General features: G+C 43.0%; 2 protein-coding genes across 3 annotated transcripts; one reads left to right on the forward strand and one right to left on the reverse strand.

Moving 5' to 3' along the window:
- Positions 1-4,622: 4,622 nt before the first annotated feature.
- LOC124670352 lies at positions 4,623-5,175 on the forward strand. Its single transcript, XM_047206863.1, has one exon. It carries the CDS (start codon positions 4,748-4,750, stop codon positions 4,970-4,972), a length of 225 nt encoding a protein of 74 aa, XP_047062819.1. The 5' UTR covers positions 4,623-4,747; the 3' UTR covers positions 4,973-5,175.
- A 4,221-nt stretch (positions 5,176-9,396) lies between these two features.
- Positions 9,397-14,582, reverse strand: LOC124677072 (probable inactive ATP-dependent zinc metalloprotease FTSHI 3, chloroplastic). Of its 2 annotated transcripts, none has more exons than XM_047213067.1 (5): positions 13,552-14,582; positions 12,267-12,590; positions 11,882-12,182; positions 11,309-11,521; positions 9,397-9,843 (listed from the first exon to the last, which is right to left on the reverse strand). In XM_047213067.1, the coding sequence occupies exons 1-4, from the start codon at positions 14,446-14,448 to the stop codon at positions 11,325-11,327; spliced, it is 1,719 nt and encodes a 572-aa protein (XP_047069023.1). In that variant the 5' UTR covers positions 14,449-14,582; the 3' UTR covers positions 9,397-9,843; positions 11,309-11,324. The 2 variants fall into 2 exon arrangements, with proteins under 2 accessions (XP_047069023.1, XP_047069022.1); XM_047213066.1 differs by having other exon boundaries at positions 9,397-9,897.
- Between the last annotated feature and the right edge of the window lie 11,096 nt (positions 14,583-25,678).

Here is a 25,678-nt window from a genome sequence, read left to right on the forward strand (position 1 = left end):
AGTCGGTTATTATTCCCTGACTTACTGGTGTTGGTACTCTTGCCGATGTTGTATGACTGCTTTAATGGTTGCGTGCGTGCACGCAGCCTTGGCATTGCGGCTCAAAAAATTATGGGAGAACTTTCATCGGTATCTATAGGTTTATGGTTCGTTATCTATCTTTGGCTGCCTTCAGAAGAGTACAAGATTGTGTTCTGGAAGAAGAAAGAAATTGAAGACCTCAAAGATTTGTTACTATCTTTTAGACTTTATTTTGTAATCGTTGAAGTCAGTTCATGTATCTCTACCATGTACTATTTGTTGCTATGAATATACGTGGTATTGATTGTCAAAAAAAAACTACAGGGACAACTAAGCAGAAAAAAAAAAGAGTTATGTCAGATCCAATGAGCACCCGATAGGGTAGGGTGATCCAATGGGTTTGGGCGTGGGTCTGATTATAAACCCATCGGTAGGGTCGTGGGTAAGCGATTGACCCGATATAGTGTTCAGGCATGGGTCTGGGAAAGTCCAACCCGATCAAACCCGACCCATTGCCAGCCTTACACACACCACGGTCAAGCTCACTCCGCTAGCTGGTATCTAGGCCACAAGTAACTGCACTTTGACGCAGGCACCCAAATCAAACAACGTCCCACTCATGTGTTAAATACCCACAAAAGTGAATTGTTCGAATTGCTCTGTTTCGGGTTAAGAGTAGGTCAACCTATATGTTGAGTTTTTTTGGCTGTGGGTTGAATCAGTTTTCAGTTAGTTATTAAGGCATTCCGATTTATTTTTGGAGGCTTACAAATGTTGAATTTAAACATGTCGAGTAGAGACTGCAAAAATGCCCGAGTAGCTGAAAAGGCAAATTACTATCTTTGGGTGAAAGACGACTCTCATTAATTCAGTGCTTACAAATATGGTATCGTACATGATTTTCTTCTTTTAATTACCCAAAAGAGTCTTACATCGGTTGGATTACATCCGATTAAAATTCTTTTGGCAAGAGGATAGTGAGAAAAGGTAGTATCGTCTTACTAGAGAGATTGTTTGCCACCTAAAAGATCAAGGAGAACTTGGAGTTCATGATCTTGAGGCTAAGAACATGGCCTTGTTGGGTAAATGACTGGCCAAACTGCTTACCAAAGAGAGGGCTTGGCAAACCATTCTTAGGAGAAAACATGTGGGCTCACGTGCGATATCCCAAGTTTATTGGAAACCTATGGATTCACATTTTTGAGCTGGACTAATGGCGACGAAGAAATATTTCTTCCCATATGGTTATTTCTGTATTAAGGATGGATCCGAGATAAGGTTCTGGGAGAATAAGTGGTTAGGAGATACCACGCTCCGGAAACAATATTTAGCTTTGTATAATAGTGTGCATCACAAAGGTGATACCTTAGCTAAGGCGATGGAGTCATCTCAACTTTGGCGTCCATACGAGACCTTGTCGGACCCTATCTTGTATAATGGAATGCATTGCTTAAGTGTTTAGCTTTTGTCCATTTGGCGCAAGGGGCGGACGAGTTTCGTTGGAACCTAAACAAGAATGGTAAATTCTCTGTGGACTCCATGTATAGAGAATTGATCTAGCATATTGAGCCGGTAGCTAATAATAAGAAGAATTCGAAGGTGAAGATACAATTGAAGATGAAGGTTTTCGCATGGTATATTCCTTGAGGGGTTATTATCACTAAGGACAACCTTGCATAGCATAACTGGCAAGGAAGTAAACAAGTGTGTATTTTGTCATCACGATGAGACAATTAATCACTTAATCTTTCATTGTCATTTTGCAAGATCTATATGGTCAATCATCTAAATATGTTATACCTTACTAGCACAAAGCCCGTGCGTTGCTACGGTGCAAAATCAAATCAAATGTGCAACCTTTTATAGTTTCACACAAGTATTAATTTAAAATCACAAAACATTAATTTCGAGAGTGTAGAGAGGTTTTCTTTTAGTTTTTCATAAGCTTTCTGAGGTCCTTTTTATTGGTGTTTCAGAAAATTTCCGAGGTAAAATTACTTCTATTCATATAAAAATCACGTCCATGTTTACTTTTTTATAGTAAAAAAATACTCCCTCAGATCCAGTTTGAATTAAAAGCACAACAACTGATTATGACTCTAGACGGAGTGTAAAAACTCAATTAGCTGACAAATAATTAAATGATTTATTTAAGTAGCTTCATGTTGACTCTATGGACCTCAGAGAGAAATCGTTGCTGGCCAGCAAAAGATCCGAGGGAAGTCTACTCTTCACTTTGTCATAAAAGATTCGACTGGATGGTCTGTTTGTTTGTCCTCCTTAAAAATTGTACTACGTGACTAAGAATTCTTGCTTGTGCTTAGCTGCGTGATTCAGCCTACAAAATCACATGACTGAGCTTTACTTCTCTTCCCTTTTGTGATTGAGTGTAAGAGCCACAGCCTCCTAGCTGTTGATTGCGTCCATGTTCTGCTCAAGTTAGCTCCAACTTGATTCTTTCACGCTGAGAACACAATCCCAGCTTGATTATGTTGTTTCTTTCCCCTGTCAGCACCTCCTTTTAGCTCATATATATGCTGGCACCCAACCGAACGAAGGCAACTAAACTGAAGAAGAATCGGGGATTCCGTGCGTACAGAGCCATCTTTCTCAATTCTACTTTCTCCACTGTATCGCTCCACCCCAAACGATCTGGAAAAGCTTCACTGGAGGTTTCATTGTCTTGATCAGACTGGATTTATTCGATGGTTAGCGGCATGGCCGTTTTCGCTCATGTCTGAAAAAGCTCCCTGATTTTTCACACGATCGTCTGTAGGATCAGGCAGCACCTAGGCTGGGACCGGCGGATTCGATGGTCTTGCGGCATCGCTGTTGTCGCCCACATATACGACGACCTGGAGAAGGATCGGCATTGACGAACATATGGTTGATTTCGTTCGTATATGAATCGATTTGAGGATGCAGGGAAATCGTTGGCTACCATATTTAAAGGCTTGGAGAAGCAAGAAGAGGCCTGGTCGGGTCTGGTTGGGAGACTCAAGTTTGACCGGTCTCGTCCACCACAGTACTACTCGATTGGAAGGACGAAGAAAACTTTGCTGGCTGGCAGGCCATGAATTTGTTTCCATGCCTAATTTATTGCATGGTCACCTTGTACGATGGACGACGGGATGCACATCGTTCGGGCTTTTCCTTACGCGGGTGATCGGGGAGCGCACGAGGTGCCTGAAGTGAATCTATGTACCACCCGGAAAAAGGAAATCCAAGGAAGCGGACGGAAACCTCCAATAACATGGTTTTGTGTGAGAAACCTCCAATAACATGGTTTTGTGCGAGGGCGACCTGGGCCTCTATGAGATTCTAAATAGGCCGACGGGAAAAAAATTATTTGGCCCGTTTGTGACACCAGGCGGTCACCTATTGCAATTTAATAGTAAAGATACTTTCGCATAGCGTTGTCAATATTTTTGTCAATTAGCTTAATGGGGTGGATTATAGGTTTAAAATACTTATTAGGATGGAAATTAACGCTTCCCGTTATTGGTTGCTTTGGATATGTAGAAATGATAAGATTTTTAATGATAAAATATCCTCTCTTATGCAGATAATCTACCGATGCACCACTTTGCTTCATTCATGGTCGTCTCTTCAGCGTATGGAGGACAACGACCTTTTTACTAAGGTGTCCACACGGTTAGAGGATACAACGAAAAATTTATTATCCAACATAGGTGGCAACATAATCTCATGCAGGGACGGAGCCAGGAATGAAGTATAAGGGGGGCAATCTTAATATGAGGGGGGCAGAACAAGCTAAAATTACACAAATAAGAAGTTGTCATGGCTTATGTTCAGAGAAAAATCATGAGCATAGGGGGGGGGGGGGGCTGCCCGCCTCGTCCCCCTTGTCTCCGTCCCTGATCTCATGACTGGACCTCCACCGCTTTAGGAGCCATTACAGTTGCATGTTCTTTTAGTGTATCACGATTTCTTGTATTTTCCGTATTTGTACTTTAGATATTGTGCGGCTGTATACATCTTAGTTATGCATAGACCGGGCATAATACCAAACAAACCTGTAGTCTTCTTAAAAATCCTCCTAAAACCTTTCCGTACGATAACCCCAGTCTTCCACGAATCCAAACAACAACTAAACACCATGTACTCCCATGCGGGATATGCTGTTGTAGTGACGTACTTAACCAAACACCCCTTGTGTAGGTAGAGATGGAAAGATACGTATACCCCGAGTCGAGGGATCAAACCCACATCGCTTTCCCTTGCAAGGACGGTTTCAGTGTTTCACCAACCACGATCATGCGCTACAGATGGAACATGTACGAACAACGCTTTATATTAGCATCTTATCACATCGCGCAGCCTGGGCCGTTTGATCTCGATCTCGATCGGGTTAGGTAAATCCGGGCCGTCCGGTCTCGATCTCCTGAGATCGGGTGGCCTTTAGGTTATATCGCGAAGAACAGAAGAACCTTAGCTAGCTCGCATGCGGACTCGCAACCACCAGTCTAGGGTTAGCTCTCCCCGCAAACGCACAAGCCACCATGGCATGCAAGGTCGCCTCTCCGGCTATAAATAGAGGTGTGGCCGCTTCTCACCTTCCTTAAGCCCAAGCGAGACAGCCACTCTCCAACCACTGCTTAAGCGCTAGAGCTAGCTAGTTAATTCTCTATACCTCTCTAGCTAATTCTCAATACCTCTCTATCTCTAGAACAAGTTAAATTAACAAGAGAGAGCTAGCTAGTATATGGGAAGAAAATCGTCGTTCTTCTGCGCCATATTCAGCTTCTCACGGAAGTCTAGGCGGTTCCAGGTCGACGACGAGGGCGACTGGGAGTGGCCGCCGGCGCCGGCGCTGCGCAAGGTCAGGTCCAGCGACGAGGACTCCGGGTGGTGGGTCGGCGAGCGCGACGTCGACCAGAAGGCCGCCGACTTCATCGCTAGCTTCCATCAGAGGAGCCTCGTCGCCTGAAGCGGTATCAACGACGACAACCGAGTTGCTGCCACGAGCTATTTCCGGCGTACGTATACGTACGTCAGTTTACGTATAGTACGTAATAAGGTCTATCGGCCGGAGCTACATAAGCTAGCTTCTGCTCGATGAACTAGTATTTATGTAGACTCATATATATAAGTGTGTCATTGTGTGTCAGTATGCTGTGTGGTATGTGTATATGTTCAGTGTACGAGTACGTATGTGTGAAATAATGCATGCCGGGGATGAGATACTATTTCTGTAGCACGAGCTGTATTCGTATATATGAATGAGTATGACTTGAAATACATGTGGTTGCTTAAGCGTTCTTCAGTTCTTGTGTAACAAAATTCTAGGGAAAAGTATTGCACGTCTACCTCTACTTGCAGTTAGCAAAGAAGGTGTATAATGTATATTTGTCAACGCGAACATGTGATACAATTTATTGTAGAGGAATGAATGTGATTATGAGAAGAGTTTTTGGCCATGATCAACATGGTTATACTGCCTTCACAAAAATGTGTGTTTTAAGATATTCAATAATGCAGTATAATACCTCCAAGTTTTTTTAGAAAAAAAAAATTGCAGGTCCAGATTGTCAAACGAAGTAAGATTATGGAAGGTCTGGGGAAAAAATATATCCATTTCGGCATTGTAAATAAAGGAACTGCATACATTATGCACATTTGCTTTTAGCTCTCCTACGGCTCCGGTCTTGTATAAATTTGTGCCACACCTTTGCCCAAAATTCAGAGTCCATCATTCATCTCGAAATTTGCACATCCAGGATGTTTGCAAAGTTCCATAACTCCTTTAATATGTTCTTATACTTTATCTCATCATTTTTTTCATTTAAAGGTAGCCTGAACTTCCCTTCCAAATTAAAAAAAAGGTTGCCTGAACTTCTGTTTTCAAATTTTGGGCTAGCAGAATGATGGTGTCATCATGAACAACAGCAACAACCAAAACTTATTTCCTTTTTGCATTATTTATCGTAACAATTTTGACCCTTGCAGTATTAAGTGAACAAGTGCACTTTTTGCAATGGCAGATATGCAATCTTGTCCTGAGATTCTGCGATCACACTAGAAGTATGCTTTCTCATATTGTCATATACTCATATATACCGGCTTAAGAGTTTGACGGTTTGCAACTTCTACGTAAATTTTGTGAGTTCACATTGTTAAAATAAAATGGCAGGTGTCTTGTTGTGTTGCGCATCTTAGATAAGAAAGGGAACAACGATTTGGTTCTAGGTGCATATGCTCCCTTTTGTTTAAAATGTATTTTCAACTAATTTTGAAATGCTAAAAAGTTCCAAAAAAATAACACTGGACATCTTCACAAACTCTGTGTGCACCAAGTCGTTTCATGAAGAAAAACATTATGTGGTCTGTGTGAGAAAGATAAAATTCAGTGCTAAAATAAGGCTTTTTACAAGTGACACTTTTTGTCTTTTTACGCGGGGCAATAAAGTTGTCAATTTTTCATAAAACTTTGTGTGTGCACATAGAAGTCGATATGTGTGAAATAGTTTTTCTCTGGATTTTTTTGCATTTAAACATTTTTATAGTTAAAGGAAACATATGCACCTAAGATCAAAAGTGGCTTTCCGTTAAAGACTTGTTTTCTTTATGAACATGTTACCCCCTATGTTTGCGGTCCCTCCACCCCGTCGGTATATGGGTCGTTGCCCATGTTTATAAATAGCTTTTGTAAGACGTTGGCTACGGTTCATCGCTTCATTGAAAACCCAGTGTTGTGTAAGCACTCTCAGTATAGTGAAGATTTGATGGCTGATGACCGTGGTTTTTTCCTCTTGATGTAGGGGTTTTCCACATTAAAATGCTTGTATCTCATGTGTTTTGGTTTGTTCGGTCTTCTTTCTTTTGCTTGTCATGTTTATAACCTGTAGACCAGTAGAGCAAGTCATGAACTCATGTACTCTACGGTCTCCACTCCATGTAGAGAATAGTAAACTATTTTTACAACAGTGTATTGTGTCTAATTCTACAAAAAAAAACAATTTGGCATTAAATGAAATGGAGTACGAAGGCACCGAAGTCCACTCTTAAGATTCTCTCATTCATAGAGTCTAACTCTTAAGCCGGTTATATTCAATATCCTTCACGCACCAACAGTAATTCTGTGTGGCAAAAGGAAGAGCCAACCGATGTTACACTACTCATGCCTTTGCATATGCCTTACATATATATATGCTTTAGTTCGTGGACGTGTCGTGTGTTCTGGAGTTCATCATCTCTAAATATATGGTCCGGCATTGGGATGGGTTACAATTGTCGTGTTTTGTATGAAGTTATTTTGATTGTTTTTCCATTTGGCAGGTCAACACTTTTTTTTATCGCACTTCTTTTTCTCAAAACTAAATCAAAACGAGTTCAACGTATCACAGTTCAACAACCATGAACCTATCATGGTGAGTTAATAAGAGAGATCAGTAGATTCAGCTCAAATGCATGATTACTCTTGGTGTACAGATACACAACTACCCATGATTCATGATTATCCCTCGGATACTTTATCCACAGACTGGTTGGAAGCATAAACATGCTAATCTCAGTTGGTAAGGCTTCAATTAATTCAAAAGAACTCCACAGGTCTTTGGAGCATTTTGGATCCTTAGCCCTTAGGAATGTTTCATATGTACATGTCGTTTGATTTCTAGAATTTGATCATTGGGAATTTTTCCTACGGCTAGACGGCGCATGCTCGAACGGTACAGCTAAACACATAAATTAGTACATGCGTTTGGTGCGTAATTGCGTCGTCAGCTATCGATACCTATGCCTGACTATCGGTCCAGGATTTGATGATGAGAGAACATCACTTCAAATGGCGTCTACATAGGGAGAATGAGCCTTTTTTTTGCTAGGAAAGCAACTCAACTATAAGGCTACAACTATTCGATCAGCTCCTGAAAGTCACTTGTCAGTGCATGCAATGCTTTCTTCTAGCTTTTATCTTGTTGTCTCGAAAATATTCTTCGTCATCTCACTCGTCTTCGTCTTTTCCTTATTCTCGTCGATCTCTTCTCTCCTCCTTTTCGGTGTAATGTGATACGAAACAGAGACCATAGTCATTCATGTGTGTATGTCTTTTGTCTGGATATTCTGTGCAAAATATACCAAACTAGTAAGATACTATTTGGTCCCAGGTTCGAGTCGCGGTCTCCTCACATTGCACTTCGTGAGGGTAAGGCTTGCCACTAACACCTTCCCCAGACCCCGCACAGTGCGGGAGCTCTTAGCACTGGGTACGTCCTTTTAGTAAGATACTATTTGGTATTGTACCCTAGCGACATGCGCTATAAGCCCTTCCTCGGTTGGAGACCTCTGGGTGTTTCCGATTGCTTGAGAGAAGTTGCAGAAATTAACATTACATCGTGCTCATCCATGGTGGCAGCATCAGGTCATATCCTAAATCCATAGCATGCGCATTGCAACTTGGGAGTGCAAAAGTGACATGACACGCATCACCTTTACTTATACGAGTCTCTTCATTGAGTAATTGATGTAGCATCTACTCTATACTGGGTTCGTAGAAGCATTTCCCCGGCTCCTCTGCGCAACTGCGCAAATTAACATGAAACTACCTGGGTAAATGTTCGAAGACATTATCAGGAACCGTTCTGCAAAAGCCATAGCTAAAGACTACAGTATTAACCACCAGATTGACTCTCTTCTCCAACTACTAGCCTTAATTGTGAATTTCTAATGATGCGCCTAGCTATCAGCAAGAATATGACGAGCAGGCATACTGCGCCAGTTTTGCAAACTGAGACGGACACAAAACTGCCTTGAAACAGAAGGTAAAATTCATCAAGAGCTACAGATGCTAAGAACAAACGAGCGAAGGCAACAAATCAGTTGGAGAAATACTTTCTTTCCTTCCTTTTTTAAGCCTGAGATTTGGTCCCGCAGACAAGCACGTCAAAGCAGAACATGGTCACAACACCACATAGAGCCCAGAAGAAGGAACGCCAAAAGACAAACCAGTCTCTTGCTGGAGAAGAGCAGAAGAAACTTCCCCTATGTAACGGGTATATGTCCTGATTCTGCAGCCCCTGTATGGCTTTCCAATTATTAAGGTCATATCAGCGTTGCGAGCTTGCGACAGGATGTGTGTCTCGGACAGCAGGCTGCTTTTCTGGGTCAAGCAGACAAGGTCGTTCTCCGACCAACTGTCAGGGAATCCACTTACTACTGCACCAAGCAGGCTTCTTGCCCAATCCTCACTCTTCAAATCAAGCAAGGGCTCATCAGGCAAATGTTGAAGAAAAATAACTATACCATGGGATATCAACATGATGAAAGCTGTCATATTTGAAAGCTAATAAATCTATCCATAACAGTGAATTTACTAAGCAACAGACAACGAAAATAGCATGACCAGAAATGAGGTACGGCATGAAAAATAGCTGAGCTGCCAAGTAATTATGTCTACTTCCAATCTAACACATTGCTGTGGATCCAACTGCCACAGAGCTCATGTATGCTAAAAAATGAACCAAATGGCAAATTCATGTACATCAGAATCAGGGTTGACCCTATCTTGTAAACTAACGCAGACTATTCTATTAACAATATGAGCTACCCAAAAAACCATGTTCAAGTGCTTGTATCAAAATTACGGAGCGCGAGATTAATCCGAGTCACTAGAAAATTCGTGGACCTTGTGTTGCACATTCACATGCGAAGCTATTATAATCTGTAGCAGATTTCTGCTGATCGAATTGCATCAAAATTCATCAAGTAATGCGTCACAGTTCCCTGCCCCACTTAGTGAACAGTGCAGTCTCCTTCACAGGTAAGAGTTGAATTGTATATTTGCTGCCTTACAATTGTACCCTGCACCTCGTACACGGACAATTTTAATACCATGTCAGTTGATGCTTATCTCCCCTATGAATCAACAAAGAGTAAACAAAATGAAAAATAGTTACATTGCAGTTTTGATAGAAAAAAATCAATGTTGAAAATACCACAAATCTACATATACTTTCACAGAACCACATTGTCCACATATATTATGATCAATCATATAATTTGCTAGGAGGGCCTGGGTTTTGTGAAAATGCATCCGAATTCACAAACTCTAGTTGTGTGATATTATTGGTCCCTAAACTTGTAATTTGATATTGTCTTTAAATATGTAGTTTTGTGATGTATGAATATATGATTGGCCTTACGCCCGCAGTTCTATGAAATTATTTTTCAAAACCTACAATTTTCAGATAATTTGTATATTGAACTAGTAATGTTGCGAAATTCACTAATTCAATAAGATTTGATCAGATGGAATATTACGAGTTTTCTATGGAAAGAAAAGATACTATGAAACATCATAAGTTGTTCTTTTAGTATAAAATTGGCAGGAACATTTGACTTGTTCCAACTTGAATGTCTTGGTATAGAAAATATCAGGATGGTGTGGTGTCTTATAATATCTCAAAGTTAACATAATCACAGGTCCACCCGTATGAAGAATTAAGATATGTGCACTGCATGGGAATGGATAATTCCAAAATTTACTCTAAATAGTTCACTCTGACATGTCAAGCAATTCTGAATCATGTTGAGTTGCACGCAAAAACATGGTCAAAAGCTTTATTATGTGTTGAGAGAATCTACTCCTACTTCATAGTGTCCTCACTAATAGGATCAACCAGAACTACAGCGTGCAATCGGGCAGGATCTGGATGCCTCCTTACCTCCAGATCTCAACACAATACCTTACATTGAGTGCAAGAAATCACTTTCTCAGAAAACATGTCAGGTGTATTTCAAACTGAGAACTCTAAGTTTCAATACCATGAAGAGTTTCATGAACAAACAAAATGAGTAAATTTGAGGATATTGGGTACATGATGTGTATCTACACATACTTAATCATTGAAATATTTTCCCACATTAAGAGAGGACAAGTGGAAGGATAAGTTTCTTGTTGTATAAAATATCTAAATGTCCAACCTATTGATTAATTCACACCTTCCATTTCCATGTAAGCATCAATTGAATGGGTCCTCTTAAATTCAGCATTAGAGAAAAACGAAATGATAGCTTCCGTGGCACTTTTCTAGACAAAGGAAGATTTTATTTATTCCATAGCCACTTGATATTCAATTTTATGTTTTTGCTTAACATGACATACAGCGGGCGGCAGGACAGCAAAATGAAGCAACCTTAAATTTTGTTGCCTTTAGCCATATACCGTTTCAGTCAAAAGGTGACCAGCTTGTGAAGCTACTTATTGGAATTTGTAAGGAACAATTTGATGAACAAAATCGGCAGAATAGGCAAAATCTGAGGATACCTTGCAAAAACGCCAGTTAGCTTAATGTATGATAACCCATAAGTCCCTGGAAATCATCTGGGTTTGGTGGTTTATTTGCAGGTTTAGGTAACCATGGAAATAATTTGGTAAGGCCTTGTCTTTCAGAATCAGGACTCTTTTGTCTACCATTGACCCCATATTTCTCCCTCTCAATGGCATCCATAACATCTTCCCTAGCCACAGTATTGCCACCTGGACAGATCACAATCATGCTCAGAATCTTGCATTAACATAACTTCTTAATTAACATACATTTCATCAACTTAACCATCTAAAGAAGAACTCTCTTTCAAAAAGACGGAAATATACAAAATGTAAATGTATGTAACATTATGGTTTGTTTCCCAGTAACAATTTATAAGATGGTGGAGTCAAGGCAATGGTAGGAGAATGCATTGGCAGTTTTTACACTCAACGTTGAACTCCAAGTATTCCTTAGAATAGCAAATAATTAAGTTCTCTTGCATTACACATGATATTTTAAGCATAAGGAACCAACTGACTTGCTCTGTAGTTGTATGTATCTGATGATATAAGATGACTTTAACCTACCTCTTCGAGCAGCTAGTAGAGCAGCCTCATTGACAATGTTTGCAAGATCTGCACCAACCAATCCTGGGGTCAAGTTAGCAATCAGATCGCAAATTGTTTCAGAATCCTCTTCTAAAGGAACTTCTCTGAAATGAACAGCCAAAATCTTTCTGCGGCCCTCCAAATCAGGCACACCGACAAAAACCTTTCTTGAGAAACGACCAGGCCGACAAAGAGCAGAATCAAGAGCTTTAGGTCTATTAGTAGCAGCCATGACAATAACTTTCACGTCTGAGTCAAAACCATCCATTTCAGTAAGCAGCTGTTCATAGATAAAGCAATAATATCTTCATCAGTTAATATGAATTGACAAAAAATAAAAGATAGTGAGAGAGCTAAGTAATACCTGATTTAGAGTTTGGTCCCTCTCATCATTAAAACTTCTACCTCTGCTTCCACCAACAGCATCAAGTTCATCAATAAAAATGATTGATGGGGCAGCTTCTTTTGCTTCCTTGAACAAATCTCTGACACGTGCTGCTCCTCTTCCAACAAACATTTCAACAAATTCACTAGCAGAAACAGAGAAGAATGGAATTCCAGCCTCTCCTGCAACTGCCTTGGCCAGCAGAGTTTTCCCAGTTCCTGGAGGACCAGCAAGCAGAACGCCCCTAGGTAATCTTGCTCCCAGCTTCTTGTAGTTCAGTGAACCACGCAAGCAGCTCACTATCTACATTAGGAAATTTTCATATTGTACAAAAAGCTTATTAGTCTTATATTGATATTCAGTCAACACAAGTACAGATTACAGAAGTAATTTATGTATGAAGAATAAAAACAAAACACTTGTGAACAACAGCAACATCAGAGCCTTTTTTTCCCAAGCAAGTTGGGGAAGGCTAGAACAAATATAATTCCTAGTACCGACAAACTTCAGATGTCAATACTGCAGAATAAATACTTTGATAGATAAAAGTACCAATTATTATGCTTACTCCTAGACTTCCAGTGTGGTAGTACCCACCATATATGTATTCATATTCCAGACATGCTCCCGGTATTTTCTTGAAATGGGGCTTTGTAAGTAAAAGCATAGCTAACATACGATTTCCTACAATAACCACACTGTAATTCCACAATGATTCAATAGGGTAAGCAGCCTTGCCGCTTAAGTGCTGCTGAATGAAACTTTGATCCAATCTTATTGTAGAATTTCAAATTCCTCATCATACCCTTGCTATTTGCATTTTCAATAGAATGCCATGAGGTAAGGCAACCAAAGTTTACTTGGCAAGAATAGAGCGTTTTTGGCATGTTCATAACAGAACTGCTAACTCTTAGTCCACAGAGGTTTCCTTAACTCTAAGTCCAAACTGGACCATGCTCTAAGATCCATACATGAGTACGATTTTTCTATGTATAGCTCTAAAGTAAATAATCAATTCATTTCCATTTCCTTTTTAAACCATCCAATCCAACGGCTCCGTTGAGCAGTCAAGTGTGAGACCCTGAGTACAATTGAGTTGGATATTATTCCTGATAGTACTTGATTGATGTGTTGCTAACTTGCAATGGTAATGTACTCTACCGTTCCTCTTCCAGTATGTCTAGTGTGTAGTGTCTAGTGGCCAGCATGTCATCAACATCAGAGAAAAACAATCGCGAGTAAGCAGTAGAGAAGGCATATTCACCTCAACAAGCTCCTCCTTGGCTTCATCCACGCCCTGGACATCTTCAAATCCCACTCGCTGCTTCCGGGGCTTGCGGCGCTTGTCCGCGCTGCCCGCAGCGGACATCTGCCTCTGTATGAACCACATCATGGGCAGCAGCGAGAACCAGAGCGTGAGCAGCGTGGTGAGCATGTCCACCAGCAGCCTCCCCGCCGGCCTCGGAGCGGACCGGTAGTCCACCCCGCCGTCCCGCATCAGGCCCAGCAGGAAACCCTCGTCGTGCGGCACCCTCCTCGCGTAGTAGGCCCACTTCGTCGCACCGGCGCCGGCCTCGCGCTCCTCCTCGTCGTCGCCGACGTCCTCGGCCTTGCTGAAGTAGATGCGGCGCGAGTCCTCCTCGAACGCGGCGGCGGTGACGGCGCCCGCGCGGAGCCCCGCGAGGAGGTCCGAGTAGGCGACCTCCCGGGCCGCGTTCTTGGGCACCGCGAGCCGCGCGGCGAGGAGGAGGGCGCCCAGGACGACGGACGCGGCGGCGGGGAGCGGCACGCGGCGGGCGGCCCGGCGCAGCGCCGCCGCCGCGTCGCCCGCGAGCTCACGCGGCGACAGCAGCCGCCGGATCCGCCACCGCAGCACGCGCAGCCGGGGCCGGAGCCGCAGCCGCAGGCGGCGCCGCAGGGTCTTGCGCTGCTGGTCCACGCGGAGCCCCGAATCGGCGGCGCCCTTGTCCTTGTCCGCCTCGCCGGCCTTGGCGCGGACCGGGCTCCTCCACCGCAGCCGGAGCCGGAGCCTCGTGTCGAGCGACCCGCCGCAGCGGCCATTGTGCTCGGCGAAGCAGCCCCAGGAGGGAGCGGGGGTCCTGAACATGAAGCGGACGTGGGGCCGCGGGAGGGAGGCGGATAAGGTGGGGAGAGACGCCATTGGAGGGAGCCGCGGACCCGTCTCCTCGCTCAGTTCGTTGCCGCCATTCGGCCGGAAGCGACCGCGCGCGCGAGGTGCTCGAGGGAATTGGTCGGAGAAGAAAGCAGCAAGCTTGGCCTGTACTCTACTACTGAACTGGCGTGGTGCCGGCTTGGCCTGGTGATGATGCGTGGACGGAGGATGGCCGAACAGATTTTTTTTTATCCTGGAAGGGCAATTGCTGGCCATGGGCTTTTGGCTGCCCCATGAGAATGGGCTCTGATAGTTACAAACAGAGGCCGACTGGGGCGGCCTGTGACACGAAATATTTGTGCATGCGCCTTGGTAAATCTCTCATGTTGTACATGGCCTCGTTGCGAATTCTCAAAAAAAAAATGCCCTGACTTGCTGAGTTGTTGTATCTTGATTCTTCACCGACGAAATCGTTAGACCAGGAAGCAGCCGTACCGAATTCCTGCAGCAGTCACTTATTGGACGAATAAAAGTCAAAGTTGCATATGATTCGCAAAAAAAAAAAATCAAATGCTTGACTTTTGCACCGTCTTTCATACACAAACATCTTAGAGTAAGAACAATTGTATAATTAACTGTATTGCCATGTCATATATATTTGTGTATAGCTTTTAGAAGTTGTACTTGTTTTGAGACCTGAACTAAAATAATGCAACTATATACAGCAATCGATGCAGTGGTTAGGTTTTATCCCCTTTTTTTTAATGTATAGTCGTTCTAATAGATTTGTTCGGTGATCTCCACACAGGACAACTAGAATTATTTCGTCTAAATTTTGGTGAAGTAATTTTGTTACCGGAGGTTAATGAGGCAGAAAGGATTCAACAATATAGACCTATCTGCCTTTTAAACGTCAGTTTCAAACTTTTCACGAAAGTGGCCACCATTAGACTTAATACGGTTGCGGATCATGTCGTTCAACCTTCACAGACCGCTTTTATGCAAGGAAGGAATATCCTTGATGGAGTGGCAGTGTTGCACGAGACGGTACATGAGATGCATTCTAAGAAATTAAACGGGGTAATTTTAAAATTAGATTTCGAAAAGGCGTATGACAAGGTCAAGTGGTCTTTTCTGCAGCAGACACTTAGGATGAAAGGTTTTTCTCCTGAGTGGCGCGCTCTAATTTACGATTTTGTGTATGGAGGTAGTGTGGCTATCCGGGTTAATGATGACACCGGCCACTATTTTCAAACACGAAAGGGGTTACGCCAAGGGGATCCGTTATCACCGATGTTGTTTAACATTGTAGCGGATATGTTGGCAATACTCATAGAGCGAGCTAAGTCTGATGGCCAGATTGAAGGTGTGATCCCACATTTGGTTGATGGGGGTTTATCTATCCTTCAATATGCCGACGATACAATTTTTTTTATGGATCATGATCTCGAAAAAGCTCGCAATCTCAAATTAATTTTGACGGCGTTTGAGCAGTTGTCGGGATTAAAAATCAATTTCCTTAAAAGTGAATTGTTCTGTTTCGGTGAGGCCCAAAACGATATGACTCTATATACAGAGTTGTTTGGTTGTGGGCAAGGCCAATTTCCTATTCGCTATTTGGGTATTCCGATTCATTATCGGAGACTAACAATTGCTGAATGGAAAATTGTGGAAGAAAGATTACAAAAACGGCTTAGTAGTTGGAAGGGTAAATTGCTGTCCCTCGGAGGAGATTGGTTCTCATTAATTCGATCTTGACAAATATGGTACTGTACATGTTATCATTCTTCCTGCTGCCAAAAGGAATTCTGCATAAACTCGATTATTATCGATCCAGATTCTTTTGGCAAGGGGACAGCGAGAAAAAGAAATATCGACTGGTTAAATGGAGTGTAGTCTGTAGTCCCAAAGATCAAGGTGGACTTGGAGTTCATGACCTTGAGGTTAAGAACTCAGCTCTGCTAGGTAAATGGCTTTTTAAGCTTCTTACTGAGGATGGAATTTGGCAAACTATTCTTCGTAGAAAGTACATTGGCTCGAAGGCGTTATCCTAAGTGGTTTGGAAACCCGGGGATTCCCACTTCTGGGCTGGTCTAATGGCGACTAAGAATGTTTTCTTTCGTCATGGTACTTTCTCTATTAAGAATGGAGAACAGATACGCTTCTGGGAAGATGTTTGGTTAGACAATGCTTCCTTGAGTGAGCAGTATCCTGCCTTGTATAGTATTGTTCGTCGCAAAGGTGATACCATTGCCACAGTAATGGCTACCTCACCCCCCAAATGTGACATTTAGAAGGGTTTTGCTTGGACAAAGGCTTGTTGCATGGAATGATTTAATTCAACGGTTGGGGGATATTCAATTATCAACTGAACCGGATGAATTTAGATGGAATCTTCATGTAGATGGCACTTTCTCAGTCAAATCCTTGTACAATGCGATTCTCCATTCTGATATACCGGTTGATAATAACAAGAAAATGCTGGAAGATGAAAATACCACTAAAAATAAAAAAATTCGGATGGTATCTTCGTCGAGGAGTTATTCTTACCAAAGATAATCTTGTCAAGCGGAATTGGCATGGAAGTACTAGGTGTGTTTTTTGTCAACAAGATGAAACTATTAAACACCTTTTTTTTCAATGCCATTTTGCGAGATCTATTTGGTCGGTCATCCCGAGTTGCTTCTACCTCGTATCCTCAGACTAGTGTAGCCAATGTCTTTGGCAATTGGCTCCACGGTATCGATTCAAGGTTTAAGTTGCTTCTTAGGGTGGGGGCGCTAGCGGTTATCCGGGCACTCGGCTAAGTAGAAATGACAAGATTTTTAATGATAAAAATTGTTCTTTGTTGCGGGTCATCTACGGATGTACAGGTATTCTCCGTTTGTGGTTACCTCTTCAGCGGATGGAGAACCGAGACCTATTTACGGAGGTCTGTACACGGTTGGAGGATACGGCGAGGGATACTTTTTCCCTACATGAGTGGCAGCATAGTCTACGGATTGCAGAACCACCCACACCTTAGGCGATTTATGATTCATCGTTCCGATATGTATTTCGCCTAGTTTTCCTTTATATTGTTGGTTACAGACTCTTTGAACAGCTGTGTGCATCCTGGTTATGCAGAGGCTGGATGTAATTGCTTTCTCAAAAAAACGTATAAAACAAAGCTATAAAATATAATACTTTCTGAGGCGGAGCTACAATGTAATGGCCGGTGTTGATTGACACCGACGGTAGGACACAGCTCAAAAATAAGCATGATTTCAAATTAAAGTGGTAAGATTTTTAAAACATGTGGTAAAGACAACATGATGAGAGAGTTTCAAGAGAATGACAAGAGAACAAATTCAGTGTTTACAACTAGCAGTTCTAGTTCATAATTATTGGCGAATTTTTTCATAATCAATCTTTGTTGGACAGGACCACGCCTAGGTAACGTTTTAGCATGCTTAGACACTAGGTGGTGGACAAACGTCTCGCCTAGGACATAAGCGAAAGTCTAAGCATGGCAACTAAAAAATATCTTCTCCAACAAGAAATCATGCCATATCGCACTGATGAGCCGGATGAGTCATATTTCAGTGTATAAATTAATATATGTTATAAATTAATATTTATTTACATATAATAACCCATATACCGGAAACACACTATGGTAAAAATATGCTTCCGCCTATGCCACGTGTAGGGCGCTTAAGCACAACCTAGCCATTAGGTGAATGTCAAGCACCTCGTCTACGCTTAGCGCCTTTTCAAAACTTTAATAAAAAGATATTTACAAAACATGATAAGTGTCGTACTTGCTCAAGTTCAAACATTTAGCCTCATTCCATGATTGCCAGCATGATTATGGACAATCAAAATGAGGCAACAACTTGTACGTTAATAAAGAAAAAACATTACGCCCAATTACGAGTATAAAAAATAGGAGCAAAAAAAGTGCCAAGTTATCGGTTTTGCTAATTGTTAGATGAGTGAGTTGTAACATGACTTACAAACAGTTCAGGCCCGGGCCCATGGGAGTGCGGCCCGTGCGGTCGCACAGGGCCCACAATTTTTTGGGACCCCAAAATATTGGAATTTCTCTCTATATAGCTGAAATATGGAACATAAACACAAATTACAGCCCAGTCGGTTGCCACCTAATGAATGGGCGTTTTCTGACCATGTGATTCCAGGTTCGATTCTTGCTTTTGTAGGCTCGTGTATTTTATTTTCTTTAGTTTTTTGCTAATTCTAATTGATGTGTGTGATCCCAAAATTGCACTTCACTTGAAATATCTAAATAATAATAGCTGCCATTTTAATTTACAGAGGGTGATGTAAATTTGATTTTATTGATCTTATGGGGATAGTTCTTATAATAGATTTATCTATGTACACATACTTATTGGAATGGCCTTATATGCTATAAGCTTTTGAGATTCTAGAAATTTCTTTTTCTACTTTTAAAATTCAAACAGTTTTACTGTATCAAAATCATTAGATGTGGTCAGACTTGCTTTGGAAACTATGTGTTCATATTAAAATAGATATTAAGATGAACTTACCACAAGTTTAGAATCTAGACATTAGCTTTTCAATTTAAACGTCTATAAGAGGCATAAGAGACATATACACACCATATAATTATTTATTAGTTCTATTTTCCTAGAGATAAAGGGGCCATTAATAAAGTTTCGCACATGGCCCCGGTTTTTCCCGGTCCGGCTTGCATGCAGAATTGTAGCTGAGGAAAATGCCTTCGGGCTAATGTATTGATTCGTGGTGATATTCTTGAATTGTAAAATCCGTTGCAACTAAGAAAGACAACACAAGTTGTTAGATTTGATGATGTCACTAACTATTAGTTAGTAATTCGTTCTAGTTATAAGTTGTAAAAGAGAGTGGACTTTTGGAGCAGGTGCTTGGTGAGCAGCCGTATCCATACCATGTATACTGCATTAAGATTCGTGCAAATTCTTTTTGTTCCCCTCTCAAACAATTTCTCATTTTTGTATCTCTCGCACCACACATTGTTTGAACAAAACTTTTTGCAGATCACTTAAACATAACAATTAGAACATGAGAAAAATATTTTGGATTTTTTATTTCATTGTGTAAATATATATTTCAAGAATTTATTTTGAATTTTAAATAATTTGAAATTTGAAATTGCACAAAAAAATTCCGAGCTATTTTTGTCTCACTCCATTTGATATTTTTTAGTGAATTGAAAAAAAATCAAATCAAAATATTACATAATTTGAGAGATATAAAAAAGAGAAAAGGAAAAAGTGTGAGGGTGCGCAGAGCGCACCTGCTCTCTCACACTTTTCCCGTTGTAAAATGTGTTGCAATTGGATTTGATGATGTCACTAACTAACAGTTAAGTTAACTATAATGAGAATTAGTCACTCACAAGATTTTTTGGCAATAGAGACTTGCACTTCACCTGGGTCTTTTACCTTCGGTTAGGCCGGTGCCAACGCGGGCGGGAGTGGAGGCGGTACCGCCCGCGGCGGGGCGGGAGGCGGGCGGGAGGCAGGCGGGACTGGAGCGGCAGGCGTTGGCGGGCTCGCCCGGCGGTAGCGCCCGCTACCGCCCGCATTGGCGGCGGGAGTGAGGCGGGAGCGGGGCGGGAGGCGGGGCGGCGCGTTGGCGGGCCGGGACGGGAGGGGGGCGGGCGAGAGGGCGGGCGGGAGTGGGCGGTAGGCGGGCGGGAGTGGGGCGGGAGTGGGGCGGTAGCGGGCGGGAGTGGGGCGGGAGAGGGGCGGTAGTGGCTGAGGTGGCTGAAAGGATCGTATGCCGCACCTAGAGGGGGGGGGGTGAATAGGTGCTAACCAATTTTTAGTTCTTTTTTAATTTAGGCTTGACACGAAAGGTAAATTCTCTAGATATGCAACTATGTGAATTTACCTATATGACAAGGATATCAACTAAGCAAGGTATAGCTACGCAATAGGAGATAGAGTGGGATAGAGGTAACCGAGAGTGTAGCACGCGATGACACGGAGATGATTCCCGTAGTTCCCTTCCTTTGCAAGAAGGTACGTCTACGTTTGGAGGAGTGTGGTTGCTACGCAAGCCAAACCAACAGCCACGAAGGCTTCACTCGGATCTCCTGTGAGCAACGCCACGAAGGCCTAGCCCACTTCCACTAAGGGATTTCCTCGAGGCGGAAACCGGGCCTTTACAAAGTTCTTGGGGCACACATCCACAACCAAATTGGAGGCTCCCAAATCTGTAACAATACAACAATCAACAACAATACATCAACAACAAATCGACTAGGGAACCAAATAGGAACACTAGCATGAGATCCCTCAAACAAGAGAGGGGAAATGAAGAACGCTTCGGTGAGGATGTAGATCGGTGTCTTCTCCTTCGAATCCCCAAAGATCAAGAGCTTTGGTTGGGGGAGGAAGGAGATCTTGCAAATCTTGACTTTCTTGAGGTGGCTCTAATGGAGGTGGCTTGACAGATTTCTTGTGTAATGATTGAGCAAGCAACCAAGGTAGAAGAAGGGGGTATTTATACCCCCTCTCGAAATTGAGCCGTTGTTGCTTCGGGGGCCGGATAATCCGGTGTAAGTAGGGCCGGATAATCCGCCCCCGGATAATCCGGCCTACGGAACAAAAGTGTGACATTGTCCGGCCAATTATCCGGCCCATGTACTGATTCACATTTCCTCCGAGTCCTTAGCCAAAATCGAGGGGCCGGATATTTCCAAAATATCCGGCCCGGATAATCCGGCCCCGGTACAATACCGGGACATTATCCGGCCAAATGTCCGGCCCCCTACCGAGCTGCTTTTCCTCGAAGACTTAGCCAAAAGCGGGGGCCGGATATTTCAAGAATATCCGGCCCGGATTATCCGGCACTGGCCAAGCTTTTCTGTTAACTTTTGACGGACCGACCAAATCCAACACACGCAAATATGAAACTATGTAATCCCTGTACCACTTAATCAAACATTAGTGTATCACATATATTGACATCAAACACACAAAACAAAATGCAAGAGATGTTCTTTCAATCTCCCCCTTTTTGGTGTTTGATGACAATATACTGATTTGCCAAGGAATCACAAATAGAGACAAGCATGATGGCAAGACATAGAGGCACTCCCCCTACATGTGTGCATATAAGTAATTTGCATTTGAATACAAATACACAACACATAGGAGTATGGTGCCTCAACATAAAAGATATCCAACATGAGCTCTAACAAAAGACATTGACACATATGAAGTTGAGATAGGAAGCAAGAAATCATACCCATGTGTAGATATATAATGCGGAGATATAGCATCACACACAATGTAATATCCTTGAACTCAACAAATAGAAATCCGAAAACCATAACAATGTCTCACACCACATAGCACATAGTTTTGAACGGCACACAAACAAACCAAATAGTTCAACTAAAAGGGGAACACAAGCAACATAAGAATGATAAACGCATATGCTTGTGCCCAAACCATGCAAATCCCGGAGAATCCTAATAGAACACTTCTCCCCCTTTGGCATCGAGACGCCAAAAAGGGGACAAGCGCGATGCTACACGTCCCATGGCAATCACTCGGAGGCATAATCATCATCAGACTCTTGCACCTCTTCTTCTTCTTCTTCCTCTTCATCAGTGTCAGGAGCATCCGGAGAGCGACGAGAGGTGTTGGACCTTTGAAGGCAATCATCAAGATCACTCCATGGAACTCGTGCAGAGTGCCACCTAGTGTAACCCGGGTGAGCAGGAGGCTGAGGCGGGGGACCTTGATCACCACTGAGCTTGTGTAGAATAACCGCCTGAGTATGCTTGATCTCAGAACGCTCACGGCTAGCTGCATAGTTCTCCTTGTGAATCTCAACGTTCATGCAAAGGATGTGACGCTGAAACCAACTAAGCCGAGTCACTTCCTTCCTCAGAGCCGGGACATCAGGATGACGAGCGGGAGCAACACCACTAGAACGAGCATCATGCATGAAAGAGTCGGGTGCGGGTACGGCTGAAGAGAGCTGGCTTGAGCTTGTAGGCCTTCTTGACATGGTGCTGCACTAACGGATACCCACTCAAATCTTCACTCACGGACACGAGTTGTTGATGAGAAGTCTGGATGTAGGGGGCATAAGGTATGGTGGTCCGGGAGACCATGGCATCACGGATCTCATGGAAGATAAAGTCCATGATATCAAGAGTGTAGTCCCGCACCTCATCACCATCACGAGCACACTTATAGCCGAGGTGCATAAGATCCACAAGAACTCCCCGGATAGCATCATTGTTACCACCACTTGGGCAAATGGTTGCCCGAAAGAACCGAAGCAGCTGACGTATATGGAGAGCAGCCCCTTAGTATAACCAATCCTTCCAGTCGAGGTATAGAGATTTGCAAGAGCATTCTTGTCAGTCTGTTGAGGTCCATGAAGACGACGACCCTCATCAATAGAAACTCCAAGGATACCAGCAAAGCGGCGCAGAGTGGCGGTGCAGTGTGTGGAGCCAGACATCCATTCCATAGTGCGTTCCTCATCAGTCTTGATTGCCAAAGTGGCAAAGAATTGCTTCACCAAATCTGGGCTATAGTTACATTGAATCTTCATGATATCTTTCAAGCCCATTCTTCCAACAACCCAGATAGCATCTTCAAAATGATTGTTCTCAGCTAGAATGTCCACATCAATGGCTTGCATGGGTCTCAGATTCTTCATTGGTTCATAGATGTCCTTGTAGATGTACATTTGCTCCATGCACCAATATCTCCTGCCCTCTATCTCTTCATCCCTTGGAACGTCTTCATACCGGTTCTTCAAGCGGATAGCTGAATAAGAAATAGGATCCATGGCCTTGTAGTTCTCCCTCGCTTCCTTGTTCTTCCGCCTTGAGGAGACGGACTTGCGAGGTGCATTGGGTGCAAACTCGTCACTAGATCGATCATGCCTCTGGCGTCTCCGACCACCCCGAGAAGCACCACCTGTGAGAAGCAAAGGCGGGTAGCAAAGAGAAGGTAATGCTCATAAGTCATGTAAGATACAGTAATACACTCGAGAAGCATGCAAATAAGTCGGTACAAATCTAGACATGACAGATTGAAGCAAACTGCAGCGGCGATGAAGCTCCAGGCCGGATAATCCGGGGTCCCCTAGGGGCGGATAATCCGGCCTGGCCGGATAATCCGGCCGGCTCGGGGGGCGGATAATCCGGCCCTTCGAGATGTGCAGATTTCCAATCAAAAAACATGTCTAAGACTAGATCGGCCTCATAGCATGCAAGAGGAGTACACTACACACGATTTGGAACAACTAGACACCAATTCCACCAAGAAAATAGCACATATAAAACACAACATCTAGGGATAGAGATTGTGAATCATACCCACATCCATTGTGGAAACCGCTTGGAGGAGAAGGTAGCTAGGGGGGGATCCACCCGATCCACCCAAGAACTCCGAGAGGGGCGGATGGAGCGTCTCCGGCGAGGAGGAGGAGATCCGGCGGCCTTGAGAGGAGAAAGAGGAGAGGGGCGCGTGGGGGCGGGTTCGAACCGTTTTGCCTCTTGCGCCCTCGACCTCAACCCTTTCAAGGTCTGCCCAGGCCGGATAATCCGGCCCTATCTTCGGGCGGATAATCCGGCCGGGCCGGATATTCCGGGGTGGCTCGGGGTCGGATTATCCGGGGTTGGAAAATTCCGGAATCACGGGAATCCGGCCCATCTTTCGTTGGTTATTTGCAATACCCATATATGACTTAATAAAGCATCATGTCACATATAAGGTGCAAATTTACCAATAAGATGGAGCACCCTAGATCATCCGACCGAAAAACCTCAAACTCCAAGTTTTTACCAAACATGACAAATGAGCAAGATGGAAGTGGCTTATTGGAGAGATTAGGCTTAGGTTTAGAGGGTTCAAGCTGTTAATGGTACATGATCACTCAAGTTTGCAAGATATGAGCAAATAAGGCCAAACTTGAGTGATTTCCCATAAGAACATGGAGTTGTCAAATAAGAGGCAATAAGATCCAAATAACTCCAACTCTTCACAAAGAAGAGTGTGGTGGCCTAGACCACCATATATGAGTGTTGTGGCATGGCACCGCGAAGATATATCTTGGGTCCAAACCACTACTCATCATTTAAGCTCACATATCAACATATGATATAAAGAGAATGATTTCTTAATGTTGGCATTATGGGGGGAGGGATAGCTCAATAATTTAAACCGCACTCCCCCTATTTCCATGCCCACATCTAAACCAAATAAAGTTTTGAGACGAAAGTGTGTTTGCAAGATGGTCAAGCTATACTCCTTGAATCAATGATATTTAGCTCATTCCTCAAATAAGAGAACCTTGCTTCATCAAGAGGCTTCGTGAATATATCGGCAAGTTGATCTTTGGTAGGAACATAGATAAGCTCAATATCACCACGGGCAACATGATCCCTAATGAAATGATTCCGGATCTCAATATGCTTCGTTCTTGAATGTTGCACCGGATTATAGGCAATCTTGATGGCACTTTCATTGTCACATAATAGAGGCACTTTGTCACAAATGACACCGTATTCCTTTAAAGTTTGCCTCATCCATAACAATTGAGTGCATCCACTTGCGGCGGCAACATATTCGGCTTCGGCGGTGGAGAGAGATATACAATTTTTCTTCTTAGAAGACCAACACACCAAGGACCTACCAAGGAATTGGCAAGCCCCGGAAGTTGATTTCCTATCATCCTTATCACCCGCCCAATCCGCATCGGTATAACCATTGAGAATAAAACTTGAGCCTTTGGGGTACCAAATACCATATCTTGGGGTATCAACCAAATATCGAAAGATTCTTTTGAGAGCCATCATGTGGCTCTCTTTAGGAGAAGCTTGATACCTTGCACACACACCAACACTCAACACTATGTCCGGTCTAGATGCACAAAGGTAAAGCAAGGATCCAATCATGGAGCGATATACCTTTTGATCCACCTCTTTACCATTGGGATCTAGTGCAAGATGACATTTGGTAACCATAGGAGTGGCCACACCCTTCATCTCGGTCATCTTGAACCTCTTGAGCATGTCTTGGAGATATTTTGCTTGGTTGATGAAGGTTCCTTCCCTCAATTGCTTGATCTCAAAACCAAGGAAGAACTTCATCTCTCCCATCATAGACATCTCAAACCTATCGGTCATAAGCTTTGAAAATTCATCATTGAAAGCTTTGTTAGTAGATCCAAATATAATATCATCAACATATAATTGGCAAACGAAAAGCTCCCCATTGACCCTCTTAGTAAA

This window comes from Lolium rigidum, chromosome 7 (assembly GCF_022539505.1).
Source record: "Lolium rigidum isolate FL_2022 chromosome 7, APGP_CSIRO_Lrig_0.1, whole genome shotgun sequence".
Lineage (NCBI taxonomy): Eukaryota > Viridiplantae > Streptophyta > Magnoliopsida > Poales > Poaceae > Lolium > Lolium rigidum.